Source organism: Lachancea lanzarotensis, scaffold LALA0S02 (assembly GCF_000938715.1).
Source record: "Lachancea lanzarotensis genome assembly LALA0, scaffold LALA0S02, whole genome shotgun sequence".
In the NCBI taxonomy this organism is placed as follows: Eukaryota; Fungi; Ascomycota; class Saccharomycetes; order Saccharomycetales; family Saccharomycetaceae; genus Lachancea; species Lachancea lanzarotensis.
This window is the reverse complement of record NW_019212880.1, coordinates 36,231-47,970: the sequence shown is the minus strand read 5'-3', so window position 1 is coordinate 47,970 and position 11,740 is coordinate 36,231. Positions and strand designations below refer to the sequence as shown.

At 46.4% G+C, this 11,740-nt stretch overlaps 5 protein-coding genes across 5 annotated transcripts; 2 read left to right on the top strand and 3 right to left on the bottom strand.

Moving 5' to 3' along the window:
- Positions 1–152: 152 nt before the first annotated feature.
- Positions 153–1,133, bottom strand: SPC42 (LALA0S02e00650g1_1; the record flags this gene model as incomplete). Its single annotated transcript, XM_022773558.1, has 1 exon — positions 153–1,133. One exon carries the CDS (start codon positions 1,131–1,133, stop codon positions 153–155), a length of 981 nt encoding a protein of 326 aa, XP_022627072.1.
- A 554-nt stretch (positions 1,134–1,687) lies between these two features.
- SOK2 (LALA0S02e00628g1_1) lies at positions 1,688–3,673 on the bottom strand (the record flags this gene model as incomplete). Its single annotated transcript, XM_022773557.1, has 1 exon — positions 1,688–3,673. The coding sequence occupies one exon, from the start codon at positions 3,671–3,673 to the stop codon at positions 1,688–1,690; it is 1,986 nt and encodes a 661-aa protein (XP_022627071.1).
- Positions 3,674–5,810: 2,137 nt separating this feature from the next.
- On the top strand, positions 5,811–7,748 carry STB4 (LALA0S02e00606g1_1; the record flags this gene model as incomplete). Its single annotated transcript, XM_022773556.1, has 1 exon — positions 5,811–7,748. One exon carries the CDS (start codon positions 5,811–5,813, stop codon positions 7,746–7,748), a length of 1,938 nt encoding a protein of 645 aa, XP_022627070.1.
- A 46-nt stretch (positions 7,749–7,794) lies between these two features.
- Positions 7,795–9,312, bottom strand: PRI2 (LALA0S02e00584g1_1; the record flags this gene model as incomplete). Its single annotated transcript, XM_022773555.1, has 1 exon — positions 7,795–9,312. One exon carries the CDS (start codon positions 9,310–9,312, stop codon positions 7,795–7,797), a length of 1,518 nt encoding a protein of 505 aa, XP_022627069.1.
- Positions 9,313–10,201: 889 nt separating this feature from the next.
- Positions 10,202–11,710, top strand: FMS1 (LALA0S02e00562g1_1; the record flags this gene model as incomplete). Its single annotated transcript, XM_022773553.1, has 1 exon — positions 10,202–11,710. The coding sequence occupies one exon, from the start codon at positions 10,202–10,204 to the stop codon at positions 11,708–11,710; it is 1,509 nt and encodes a 502-aa protein (XP_022627068.1).
- Positions 11,711–11,740: the final 30 nt, after the last annotated feature.

The window sequence follows — 11,740 nt, the reverse complement described above, 5'->3', positions numbered from 1 at the left end:
TGTCGTATGATGTGAGGAGTAGGAACGATAAACGGATGGTCACGTGGTTCACAACAGCGGGGCGGTCGTAAGACGGAATCGGAGTGGTGAGCCGCGCATTAACAGCCATCCACATCACAAAGGTTGAGAAGTTCGAAATGCCATCCAAAAAATCACCACAATGTGTCATTACTCTTGGTGGCACGATGGGCCGGTGTTGGGGTCTCTAGGGCCTGAGCCATCGACATGTAGGGAGGATTGCGGGAGGCCGCTGAGGAAAAATGGTTGTGGTTGTGAAGAGTAGCACCAGAAGATTTGACGTTTTTGGCATTGATGGACGATGTAGACTTGCGGCATTGCTCGCAATGTGGAGGTGTGGTGTCTGTTACGCTCTCAGAAACCGCAGCGTCGTGAGATGTCGGCAGTGTGGGCTTCGACATGTCCAATTTATCCATAAGATCTAGCAGCTCTTTATTCAATGACAATTTTCGTAGCTCGTTTTCACGTTTGATCAAAAGTTTCCGTTTCAGCAGTTCGATTTGCCCCTCTAAATTTTGGAGCTCTGCACTCTCCTGCGTTATAATGTCATCTTCAGAGGCCAGACGTAGCGATCGATGCACCACGGATTCTGTGGACGCAGAAGAAGAATTGGGTCGTGTGTGTGTTGCCCGAGAATCTGAGTTGGTCTGTGTTGACGGACTGGCTGCTGAACGGCCCGTTTCGCCGATGGAATGGGTCATCAAAGTCGTTAGCGCGTCAAGTTTTGAGTATATGTCACCTATACGTGCTTCCAAATGAGAAGTACGCGCTGCAGGATTGGTGGGATCTTTGGTTCGCGTCTTGTTCACTTGCAAAAAGTCCACGGGCGAGAAGTTCGGTGATTGGCTCTCTGAATGAGTCATAGACTCTGTTGCTGCAGCTGAAGCGTTGACATGGTTGTTATTGCGATTGATGTTCTGGTTCAGTTTTTTGTTTAGCTCTGTGTATTTGATGAGCTTACCCCTCAATGAGCCGATAAGTACATTCATGCGGTCAATTTCGTCTTGTTTTCGGTCCAGTTGCAGAGTCAGTTCTTTGTTTTGTTTGATCAGTTTGTTGATCATTTGCGAGTTTACTCGATATTCCTCGGGGAGAATGCGTTCGGACGGGTTCATTGTAACAGATGGGATGTGTTGGAGGTGTGGTGTTTGGGAGAGGAAAATGGTGGAACAAGAAGAAATGGGCGTTACTTTTTAGCCAATTGACGCGACGTTTTGACCGTCATTAGTTTGTGATGTCGATGAGTACAGTTAGCTATTGTTATAATCAAATGTCAATAAATTAGACCTCGACGACGCAGTCGTGAGGAATGAGTTACGAATGAACAGATTTACAACTTCATGAACTCTTTGAGGGGGGGGGTAGGAGGAGGAGAAGAAAAGGATCTCACCCTGCTAAAACCACTCGATTTGTGTATCTTATTAGAATAACACCACTCCATTTGTTGCGGACCAACAGCAGATTTTTTTCGTTTGAACTATTTTACAGGGGTCACGTGACTTATTTTCATTTCATCCAGTGTATTTGACGACATCTAATCACTGTCTTAACTCCTAAAGAAACCATTTATATCATCGTTAATTATGTATTTACCGCGAGGATGCTAACACTGTCGCAACTTTCAGTCTAAACTTTACAGGGTCATATCCAAGTTGTTGTTGTTGTCTGTTTATGCTTGCCGCTGATCAGAGCCGGACTTAACAACGTCCGAGGGATTCCGGGAACCGGTCACTACGTGTTGTTGCGAATGTGGGGTGTGCTGTTCGTTGACCGAGCCGCCCGAAACGGATATCGGAGCGGCTATAGGAGGTCCGGCCATCAGACCGGATCCGCCGTGAGTAACGACGTTTGGTCCGGGCACTAGAGGACCTGGACCTGGACCCGGTATATGTTGGTGCGGATGATTCTGACTGCCGGGGCCGGGACCGGGTCCTATCAATGCAGACATAGGTCCGGGCATCATATGTCGGCCCGCTCCGGCGGCGGCGGCCGGCGCCGCCGCCGCACCGTACGTGTATTCTGGGAACTGGTAGTTGCCGTAGGCGGCTAACGGCTGGTGGTAGCCCGGCGGAACTCCGGTCGCCACAGACTCGCCGTAGTACGCGGTGCCCCTGGAAGGCGGCGCAGAAACGGCCATCTGCTGTGACGGTGGCTGCATGTTTGCCGCCAGCACCGATGACGCACCTTGCTGGATGGCGCCTTGAATGTCGCGCACGAATAGCGGGAACAATAGGTCCACGATCTTTTCGCGCTGGGCCATTGCCAACGCGCTATCGAACGGGATCCACACGCCTTTCAAATGCATGGACCCGATCTTCACCACATGCCGAATTTTTTCAGCCTTGAGGATCCCGTCTCGACGTCCTCTGGTCATTTTGGCCACGTTCAAAAGCTTGGTCCCGTTGATCATGTCGTTATCCGCCCTGCGCACCACGGATACGCCGTTGGCTTCGACCTGGTAACACAAAGTGTTTTCGTCTTCCCAAACGGTTGTGGTGACACGAGGCCTGGCCACAGCAGCGGCAGCAGCTGCAGCTGCTGCCGCTGCAGCTGGATGCACAGGCGCAGATGGACCTGCAACCGGAGACGCATGGGACGATACATGCTGGCCCGGTTCTACGCTGGCGCCTGCAGTGGCCAGCCCCAGCAATGCAGAACTGTCCACAGAAGAGCGGGCGGGAACGGGCATGTTGCGCCGCTTCGCATGAGCCATTGCATCCTCGCCGTAGTATGATCCGTGGCCCACCGGCGAGTTTGTGATATCCTCCGCAGGTCCTGCAGCACGGAATCCGGGATACTGGTATGACTGTGCATGGGTCTGAGCCTGATACTGTGCTTGCGCTTGTGCTTGTGCCTGAGCCTGGGCCTGGGCTTGGGCCTGCGCTTGTGCATGGTCGTACTGGCGATATGACAGATACGCGGCTGCGGGCTGCTGCTGCGGTTGCTGTTGCTGCTGCTGCTGCTGCTGCTGCTGCTGTGGCTGGTGTAGCGCATAGTGCTGCTGCTCCTCTGCGCCCGCGCTGCTGCCGTAGACGGGCGGGTAGTAAGCGTAGCCTGGAGGTGCGCCATATGATGCAGCATACGCTGCGGCGCCTTCAGACGCCTGCTGCTGTTGCTGTGCGGCTGCATTTGGGTGGTACGCGTACGTGTACTGTGCCACATGCGCGCCGTCCACCACTGAGGGTCCTGCAGGCGCTGTGTAGTAGCCTCCACCCTGCGGGCTGTAGTGGTATGCATGATGTTGCTGTTGGTGCTGTTGGTGCTGGGGGGGCCATTGATGCTCACGTTGTGCCACTGTTCCAGGCGCTTGCCCCGACATCAGAACATTTTCGCGCCGACTGCTATCCGCGGGACTTTCCTCGGAAGCATCCGCGGCATGCGGCTGCGACTGCGGCTGCGACTGCGTCTGCGTCTGCGCCTGTTGTTGTGGTTGTTGTTGTTGTTTCTGTACTTGTTGTTGTTGTTGTTGTGGCGGTGATTGCTGCTGCGCGCTGTCCTGAACCTGTTGCTGCTGATGCTGCTGCTGTTGCTGATTCTGCGCCTCTTGCTGCGTCGGATATCCGACACCGTTTCCGGCATCGTTCGCTACGGCCGCGCTGCTCGGATCGGAACTGCTACCGGGATCGGCCGTTCCGTGTGGAGCGAGGTCTGCCATCACGCCTTTATTATATTTTGTTTGTTTTTTAATTGTATTCCGTGGCTGCTCTTGGATGTGCCTTTACTGCATCGCCATAACGTTCGCTTTAAATATGCACCGGGGCTTGAAATTATTTTTCATTTGCATGCCGTTTGCAGTTTGCATGCGTGGTGCGATGCAAAACGCGGGATGCCACACAAAGCAAGATACGCGAATAAAACGCGCACACACAGTTAGTAGTACTGCGCAATCAGCACGTACGCGACGCGAAAAAAATAACAATCCCGGCTCCAGAGGTATGTGAGAGAGAAAGGGGAAAAAAAAAAAAAGAGAGATAATGAGTGCGGTGTGTGGGTGCTGCACGGGTGGCTGGGTTCAAGAATCGGGTAACGGGACCAATGCTAATAAGTTAATCAGCACCACAACAACGCCTACGAATAAGAATACACGAGACGAGACGGAGACGACGGAGACGACGGAGACGACGGACACAAGACGATTCTAGTATACGTCATTGGTTCTGATACTCTGTGTCCTGTCCGTGTGTGGGCTTGTTTTTCTTTCACTGGTGCCTAAGTCTCGGCATTGTTGTTTAAAATCGATGCTGCTACTAGTGCATTTCTCAATAGTCCCAATGCAACATTTCTTCTAAGGGCGGGTAACCCCGATTACGTCATGTTTTGAGCTCAGCGACGTAATAGTACAAGATGATAACCTTGGTAAACAACAAGTACAAGACTGGGGACGGGTACGGGTGAAATGGCGAGTAGAATGGCGAGTAGAACGATAAGTAGAACGACAGGTAGAATGACAAGTAGAATCGCGAGTTATTCGACAACTTACGACCATCTTTACAATTCCGTGATGAATCAAATACCAATATTCAAATGAAGCATTTCAGCAAAGTGAGCGCTGAAGTCACTGACTCTCCTTATAGTTGTATTGTTTAGATGACTCCAAGCTACTGGGTATGGGGAATGTGGATTCTACGTGTTGTTTTACATGTATCGTAGTCTCTAAATACGTGTATACTCGACCCACCGAGTCTGCTCTCTTCCCCAGTCGGCTTTACCACAATTCGAACGAACGCGCTCCTGGACAAGAATCGAGTAGAGACGTATATAATGACCACCAAACAGTACGATATGACCAAATCGCTGCAGTCCCGTGCTGAGCAATGCTCATCGATACTCGCGAGTAGCAAGATCGAATTGTGCTTGTCCAAGGGCAACGGGTAAATGACTTTGTACTGCACGAGTAACCCGTGAACGTTCAATGTGATTTATTCGGCGCCCGCGCCAGCGCCAGCGCCAAGATTTCAAGTACCAGTGTGTACACTATTTGGTTCAGCTAGACATGTAGCATTTCATTCTTTGGTAAAGGGAAGCGATGAGCTCGATGATAGTCTGTAAAGGTCCTATATACTTCCATATTAATTGACTCTACGCGTACTTTAATTAAATTCAATTAAAACGGAAAATGACGCGAACAACTTGTGAAAGGTGGAACTTCATGCTAATCCAGTACAATGTTGACTTGAAACGTTCCCAAAACCTACCTTACTGTTAAAAAACTAGACTAACACTTCGAACCAAAACCTGGGCTAAATAAGGGGCATCTAAAGGCCTGATCCTAGTGAATAATACATTTATTTCGCCTGAGAACTCCGCGAGTAGCAACAAGTAACGTACGTAATATATAATAGGTTACTCAAAAAAATCAGTCTAAACTCACATGCTCATGAGTAACCTGCAGACTACATGATGGGTTACCCATTAGAATTTTGAAAATTTCGTTACCCATCGCGCACATCTGTTGATGGTATTAGTCACGTGGCATAGAAAACAGGCTCTAACTTGAACTGATCTAAACAATACAAGTACTGTTCATGTCGGAAAAAGCTCTGACTTCAGGACTCATTTTGTTGAGGTGTTTCATTTGAGGAGCATGCGACATAGTAAAGCGCATCAAGTACTGCTAATTGCCTTTGGACATATGCAAAGAAGTGGTACGTTGTCGTTTTGTTCACCGCTGACGTTTCGATTGGACTGCTCGTCATCCTACACGGGTACTGCATTCGGACCTTATTGAACAACCGCTCTCTTCTCGAAGAGATGCTTTCAGAACAAACCTGTTCCACACACCGCATCTTAACATGTCTATGCTGGCAACCAGTGGTAATCGAACCCACAGAGCATGTCTCAACTGCAAACGACGCAAGGTAAAATGTGATGGGTCCAACCCTTGCCAAAATTGCATCAAGCACGATGTGCATTGTTCTTATCAACCAAAAGCGTCAAGATCAATAACAAAACTTCGGCCACACTCATCAAGTCCAGACTACCCACCTTTGTCCTCTTGGTCTTCTCCATGGCAGCGCTATTCGCCTCATAAATATCGTTTCCACCGCAGACATCAAAATTTGCTCCCATATTACCTGGGCATCGCATTGATGAGAACGTTACCAAAGTCCGTGATAGAAAAACATTTGTTAAGACCACCCCGCTTGCAATACTACGGCTGGAATATGTCTGGAGGCCATTACCTTGCACAACGCCAAGTTTCAAATTCACCCGATTCTGTACAATGGCAATGGGATTTCTCTGATCCTATTCAACAGAAAATAGTGGAAAAACTCGCACACTATTATTTCCAAAATATCAACAAGTTTGTCTCAATTATTCACGAGCAAGCCTTCTGGCAACAGTTCAAGAGCGGGTTTGTCAACGGTGGTTCACACGGCTCTACCACTTTGTTTGAGTCGATTCTCAACCTTATTGTAGCCATCGCCTTACGCTTCAGCTATAGTAAAGACAAAAGTGGGGACAAAACGGGAAGATCGTCTTCTAATGAATGCTTGTCACAAGATGAGATCCAGTGGGTCGAGTCTCATGTAAATCTGGAAGAATCATTGTTCGATTTTGCCTATACAGTCACTACTAGCCTATCTTTTGAATGGGAGTCATTCGAGCTCATTCAGTCGTGGCTATTGATGGCTTTCTATTTGAGAACCTGTCATCGTCAAATATCATGCTGGCAAGCCCTTAATCGTGCCGTGCAAATGTGTAATGGAATGTCTCTTTTCCTCAACAGATATCCTGACCATCATAACGCCTACGACGAGTGCAGAGCGAAAAATTGTTACTGGGCAAGTTTCATTATGGACCGCCTGATTAACTTTCAAATGGGTCGCGTTCCTGCATTGGAACTCCCGGGACCAGAAATGGAATCCCCCGACACCGCTTCCGATAGCTGGCTAAGTCCAGAATCAATAGCTTTGTACAAGCTTGCCATTATAATAACAGACTGCCAAAAGGCTCACGGTGAAGAGCTTTCAGATGAAGAATATCAAAGCGCGAAAAGTCGACTTATCGAATGGCAGGAGAATGTTGGTTCGTCACTCCATGATACCGAGCTTTGCGCACAACAAGTGATGTTGTGTGGTCTGGACGTCAGGATAGCTTTGGAAATTAACGGCCTTTTCATATTCCTTGACGTTGAAGATAGCGACACCCAACTTGAAAATTTGATGCGAAATGCGCCGGCTGTACACCCACCGAAGCTTCTTGATCTTGTTGAAACGGTTCTCAATACTATTGATTCGATCGTGACCTCTGGTTTATTCTTCAGACCATGGTGGTTAAATTTATCATTAACTTTCACCTCAAGTATCATCTCTTTGATACTAATTCGCAGCGGAATACAAATATGCAGGGCCAAGTCATTGCTCGAGCAAAGCTTCAAGACGTGGCGCTATATTGAACATGCAAAGCCCCCAAACCCACCTGGAATGGCGTCAGAATGCTTGTGGTGCCTGAAAATGTTAAATCATATGTTCTGTCAGCAGCTTCAAATATCTGCCAAGGAACTTGAGAATGTTTTTGGCGTTGATCACACCAATGACGCCGTGAATAACAATAAATTTCGTCAATTTGGCATAGTCGAAAAAGAGCATTTAAAGTCCGACTCCATTAATTTCGAAGTTGACCTTGAGCCACAATCTTCCCTTGTTTACAGTAACGAGGACTTACTTGCTCATTTGCAATGGTTTGACCAATGGTTGGATGTCGACAATCTCGGCACAATGCTGTGACAAGAAAAATAGATATGAAATATCCTGAAAACTTTGAATGTGTTTTTCATGTCGCTGCACCTTCGGCTTTCTTTTGAAGTTGTCGCGATCTTTCGTAATATAGATTCGGATGCGAGATATGGGTCTGATCGTTGATCTCGACATTTGTAGAGCCGCCATGCGTCATCTCAAACACTTTGGTACATGCCACTGTGTATTCAGTACGCTCGACGTTGTCCAAGACGCTGTTCACTTGAGTTTGCGTTAGCTTCATTCCTTGGGACAGTTCAAGTGTCAGTTTATCAACGTTCCAATCTCTGTAAGGACAGCCATGAAATTCGCCTCTTGAAGGTCGAGGTTTCGAGAGGATTGTTCGACAATCCCAAGGTTTATAATTGATTCTATTACCTTCTAAACCATAATTGTGCCTGAAGTTGTATTTGTATTCCTTGTTAAATTTTTCCGTTGTGATACCACCCTTTGCAAAGGCATCAGACCAAAATTGCATGGCGTCATCGACACTCATACCAATACCCTTAAGAAAAAAGGTCAGTTGCTGACGTGCTTGGTATCGCAGATGATGCACAGTCTTTAAGCCGTTCATCATGTTCTTCGCACATAGTGGGAAGTTTTCTTCAATCTTGGCTGAGTAAACGCTAGTTGCAGTTACTTCACCTTGTGAGGCGTTCCCGAATTGGTCCTGGAGCACAAAATTGGAAGCATCGTATCCAGAGGACAAGTGATGAAGAATTGGCAGTAAACGATCATCTTCGTTCAAACGTGGGATATTTTGAGATGTTTTCAACAGTGCTGTGGAAAGCATACTCGAAAACTCGTTTGCGATGTGGTTGAGTTGTTGAAATTGGGGCAAGTACGCCGACCCCTTCTTGATAAAAACTTGTCTGTTCCCTACCAGGTCGACGACCGATTCAAACGGCAACTTGATGAATTTTTCCTGGTTAAAATATTGCCGACGTTGATTTTCATCTGTTAGATTCAACTGGAACTGTAATGCCCCACTGATAGTTTGGTAGAGTTCTGTAGAAAGCTGTTCTTTTTCCTCATCCGATATGAATTGCAAAAATGGTAGGTTAAGGGTCTTGACGAATTTGGCCTGGTCTTGGGATGTCAACATGTTGAAACGAAGCTTTAGCAGTGTGGTCTCGGAACGCACAAATTTGTCCCGAAGTTCTTTGGATCTACAGAAACATAGTCTCAATATGAAATGGGAATAGTAGTCCTTTTTGCGTATTTCCAGGTCGTCAGTGGTCAACGGAAGGAGTTTCTGTAAAAGTGGTTTTACAATCAGTTCCATTTCTCTAGCGGGTTTATTTCTTTGAATGCAGGATTCGATTTCGAGAAGCACTTTGAGTCTGTCAATGGCCCATAGTTCAAATTGCTCCAGTGTAATTTCACCCTTCGGTGGAATGGTGTAGAACGATAACCTCGACTGATACAACGACTCGTACAATTTTTTTTCTTCTTCTGATGCTGTTCCATTCAAGATGAAGTTTCCTGACGATGAGCCTGAGCGTTCATCGAAATTTCTCCTGCCAGCAACCCTACGTTTAGACTGTCTGAACATTATCTACGCGTATCCTGGAGCTAGTTCGCAATGACGGATTTTAAGACTGGTTTTGGGTCAAGTGAATGTTAACCGGTTGATGTGGTCTATACCTGACGCGTAAACTTTAATATAAATTATATTAAAATTGACGCGTATGAGCTTACCACGTGATATTGACCACTATATACGGTACTTTTCTGATATCTATTCGATTTCGATCCTGTTTTTTCGCTTAATAAATGCGTTTAGTTAACTGACCATATTCATGGCTCTTAGCTACCCCCAATGGTAAGTTCTAGTCTCTCAAGATAAGCGGAAACCGTAATGTTCTTTACCTTTTTCTTAAAACCATCGAATATTATCACTATGAACGACCCAAGCGCCATAAGCGCTTTCCAATCAAGTAATATGTTAATGAAACTACGGAAAGCGAGATCTTAAAGGAATGTTTGCTAGAATTCTTAGGTGCTCGCACCTTATGTGCCACGCATTGTACGGATCAAGGTTAGAAGAGGCCCGCTAATCAGTCACGACGCTAGTTGTGGGAAAGATCGCCAGGTTTTTTCCTTCAATTGAATGTTGAGTATCGCTATTGAAACCGACCGAAAAAACGTGGCAATGCAACCATCCCACCCGAAAAACGAGCTCGGGATTAACAAATTGTTCCTTATCCTTGCTATCGACTCTAAATCGTGGTTTGATTCTCAAAATGGATAGCATAGCAGGTTAAACAGTTTCGCTTAGCTATCGGCACGTGACATTGAAAAACACACCACCTTATTATCGTAGATCGATTGATAGTATCTATCAGCTATAAGATCGAGTACCCTATGCTCCCACAACGTCCGCTTAACAGAAGCTCTACTTTCCCATACCAGCTCAATTGATCAACATTGGCTGTCACAATATGCAAGAGAAAAGTGTTGTTATTATCGGTGCTGGAATTTCCGGTTTGAAAGCTGCCTCTGAGCTGTACAAATTGGGCTACAAATCTTGTGTGGTCATCGAGGCAAGAAACAGGGTTGGTGGTAGATTGCAAACGGTTTCGGGCTATAGAGGCGCTAAGTATGACGTGGGTGCTAGCTGGCATCATGATACATTAGTCAATGGCCTTTTCCTCGAGGAAGTGAGTCTTCCCAAAGAAGAGAGCGCTCAATTTGTATTTGACGATGACGTTGCAGTGACCTTCGATAAAGACTATGGAAGAGTGGATCAAAACCCTGACATGGGACTTGAGCTTTTGATGGAAGAACTGATGAAATTCAATGAGCTCCAGTATTTTGGAGGTCTTGACGTTGCAGATGTCAGTTATTTTGAGACCATCGTCAAATATCTTTACGAGAGAAGAAATTTGCTGACGGATGATCAAATAAGGTACATTCCGCAAATGGCAAGGTTTATGGAGTGCTGGCACGGTATTGATTGGAAATCCATGAGCTCCAAATGCATGGAGATCGCTCATCAAGGCCGCAATGCGTATGTGATGAACTACGATAAAATTGTCAATCGTATTGCATCTTCTTTTCCTAAGGAATGGTTTGAGATGGAGACAGAAGTTGTATCTATCAATACCGAAGGGAAAAAGGCTGTAGTTCGCACAAATTCGGGCAAAGAATATTCTTGTGACTACGTCTTAGTCACTATTCCACAAAGCATTTTGGCACACTCCTTGAAACCGGAACCCCGCAAGGGTAGAATAGAGTTCACGCCTCCTCTAGCGCCAACTGTTCAAAAAGCCTTCAAAAAAGCGCACTATGGTGCTCTTGGTAAAATTGTGTTCGAGTTTGAAGAGTGTCGTTGGTCGAAAGAGCGCTCGCGTGGACTTTCATTAGGCAAATCTAATGCCGATTTTGTTAGCAAAACACGCAATGCAGACAATCTACAAGCATTGGTCGACGAGCTCAACAACGATACCAGCTACAATTTCAAAAATGGCGAGCCATGGGACTTCCCTATTTACTTTGTTAATTTGGCCAAACACACAGACGTTCCTTCCATTCTAGCACTGATGCCAGATCCTCTTACCACTCACGTTGAAGCTATCGAGGGAAAGACAAAGCTCTATGAGTTTTTTCAACCTGTCTTAACCAAGCTTCTTGCTGCTTTTGATTGCACTGAACCTATCTTAGCGGACTTTGACGAGGCATCTAAAAAGAGCAATCACCAGGGTCCTGTCCTGAAAAACATCTTTACAACAAAGTGGACACAGGATGATTATACTCTTGGTGCTTATTCCGCATGCGTCCCTGGTGATGATCCACTTGACCTCGTGTTAGCATTAACCAATAATGATGGTTCGATCATTCGTTTTGCCGGTGAGCACACCATTATGGATGGTGCAGGTTGCGCTTATGGTGCTTGGGAAAGCGGCAAAAGAGAAGCAACTTTCATTGCTCAAAAGATGGGTAAAATGTGAAAATCTTATGAATATTACCAAACTTAAACT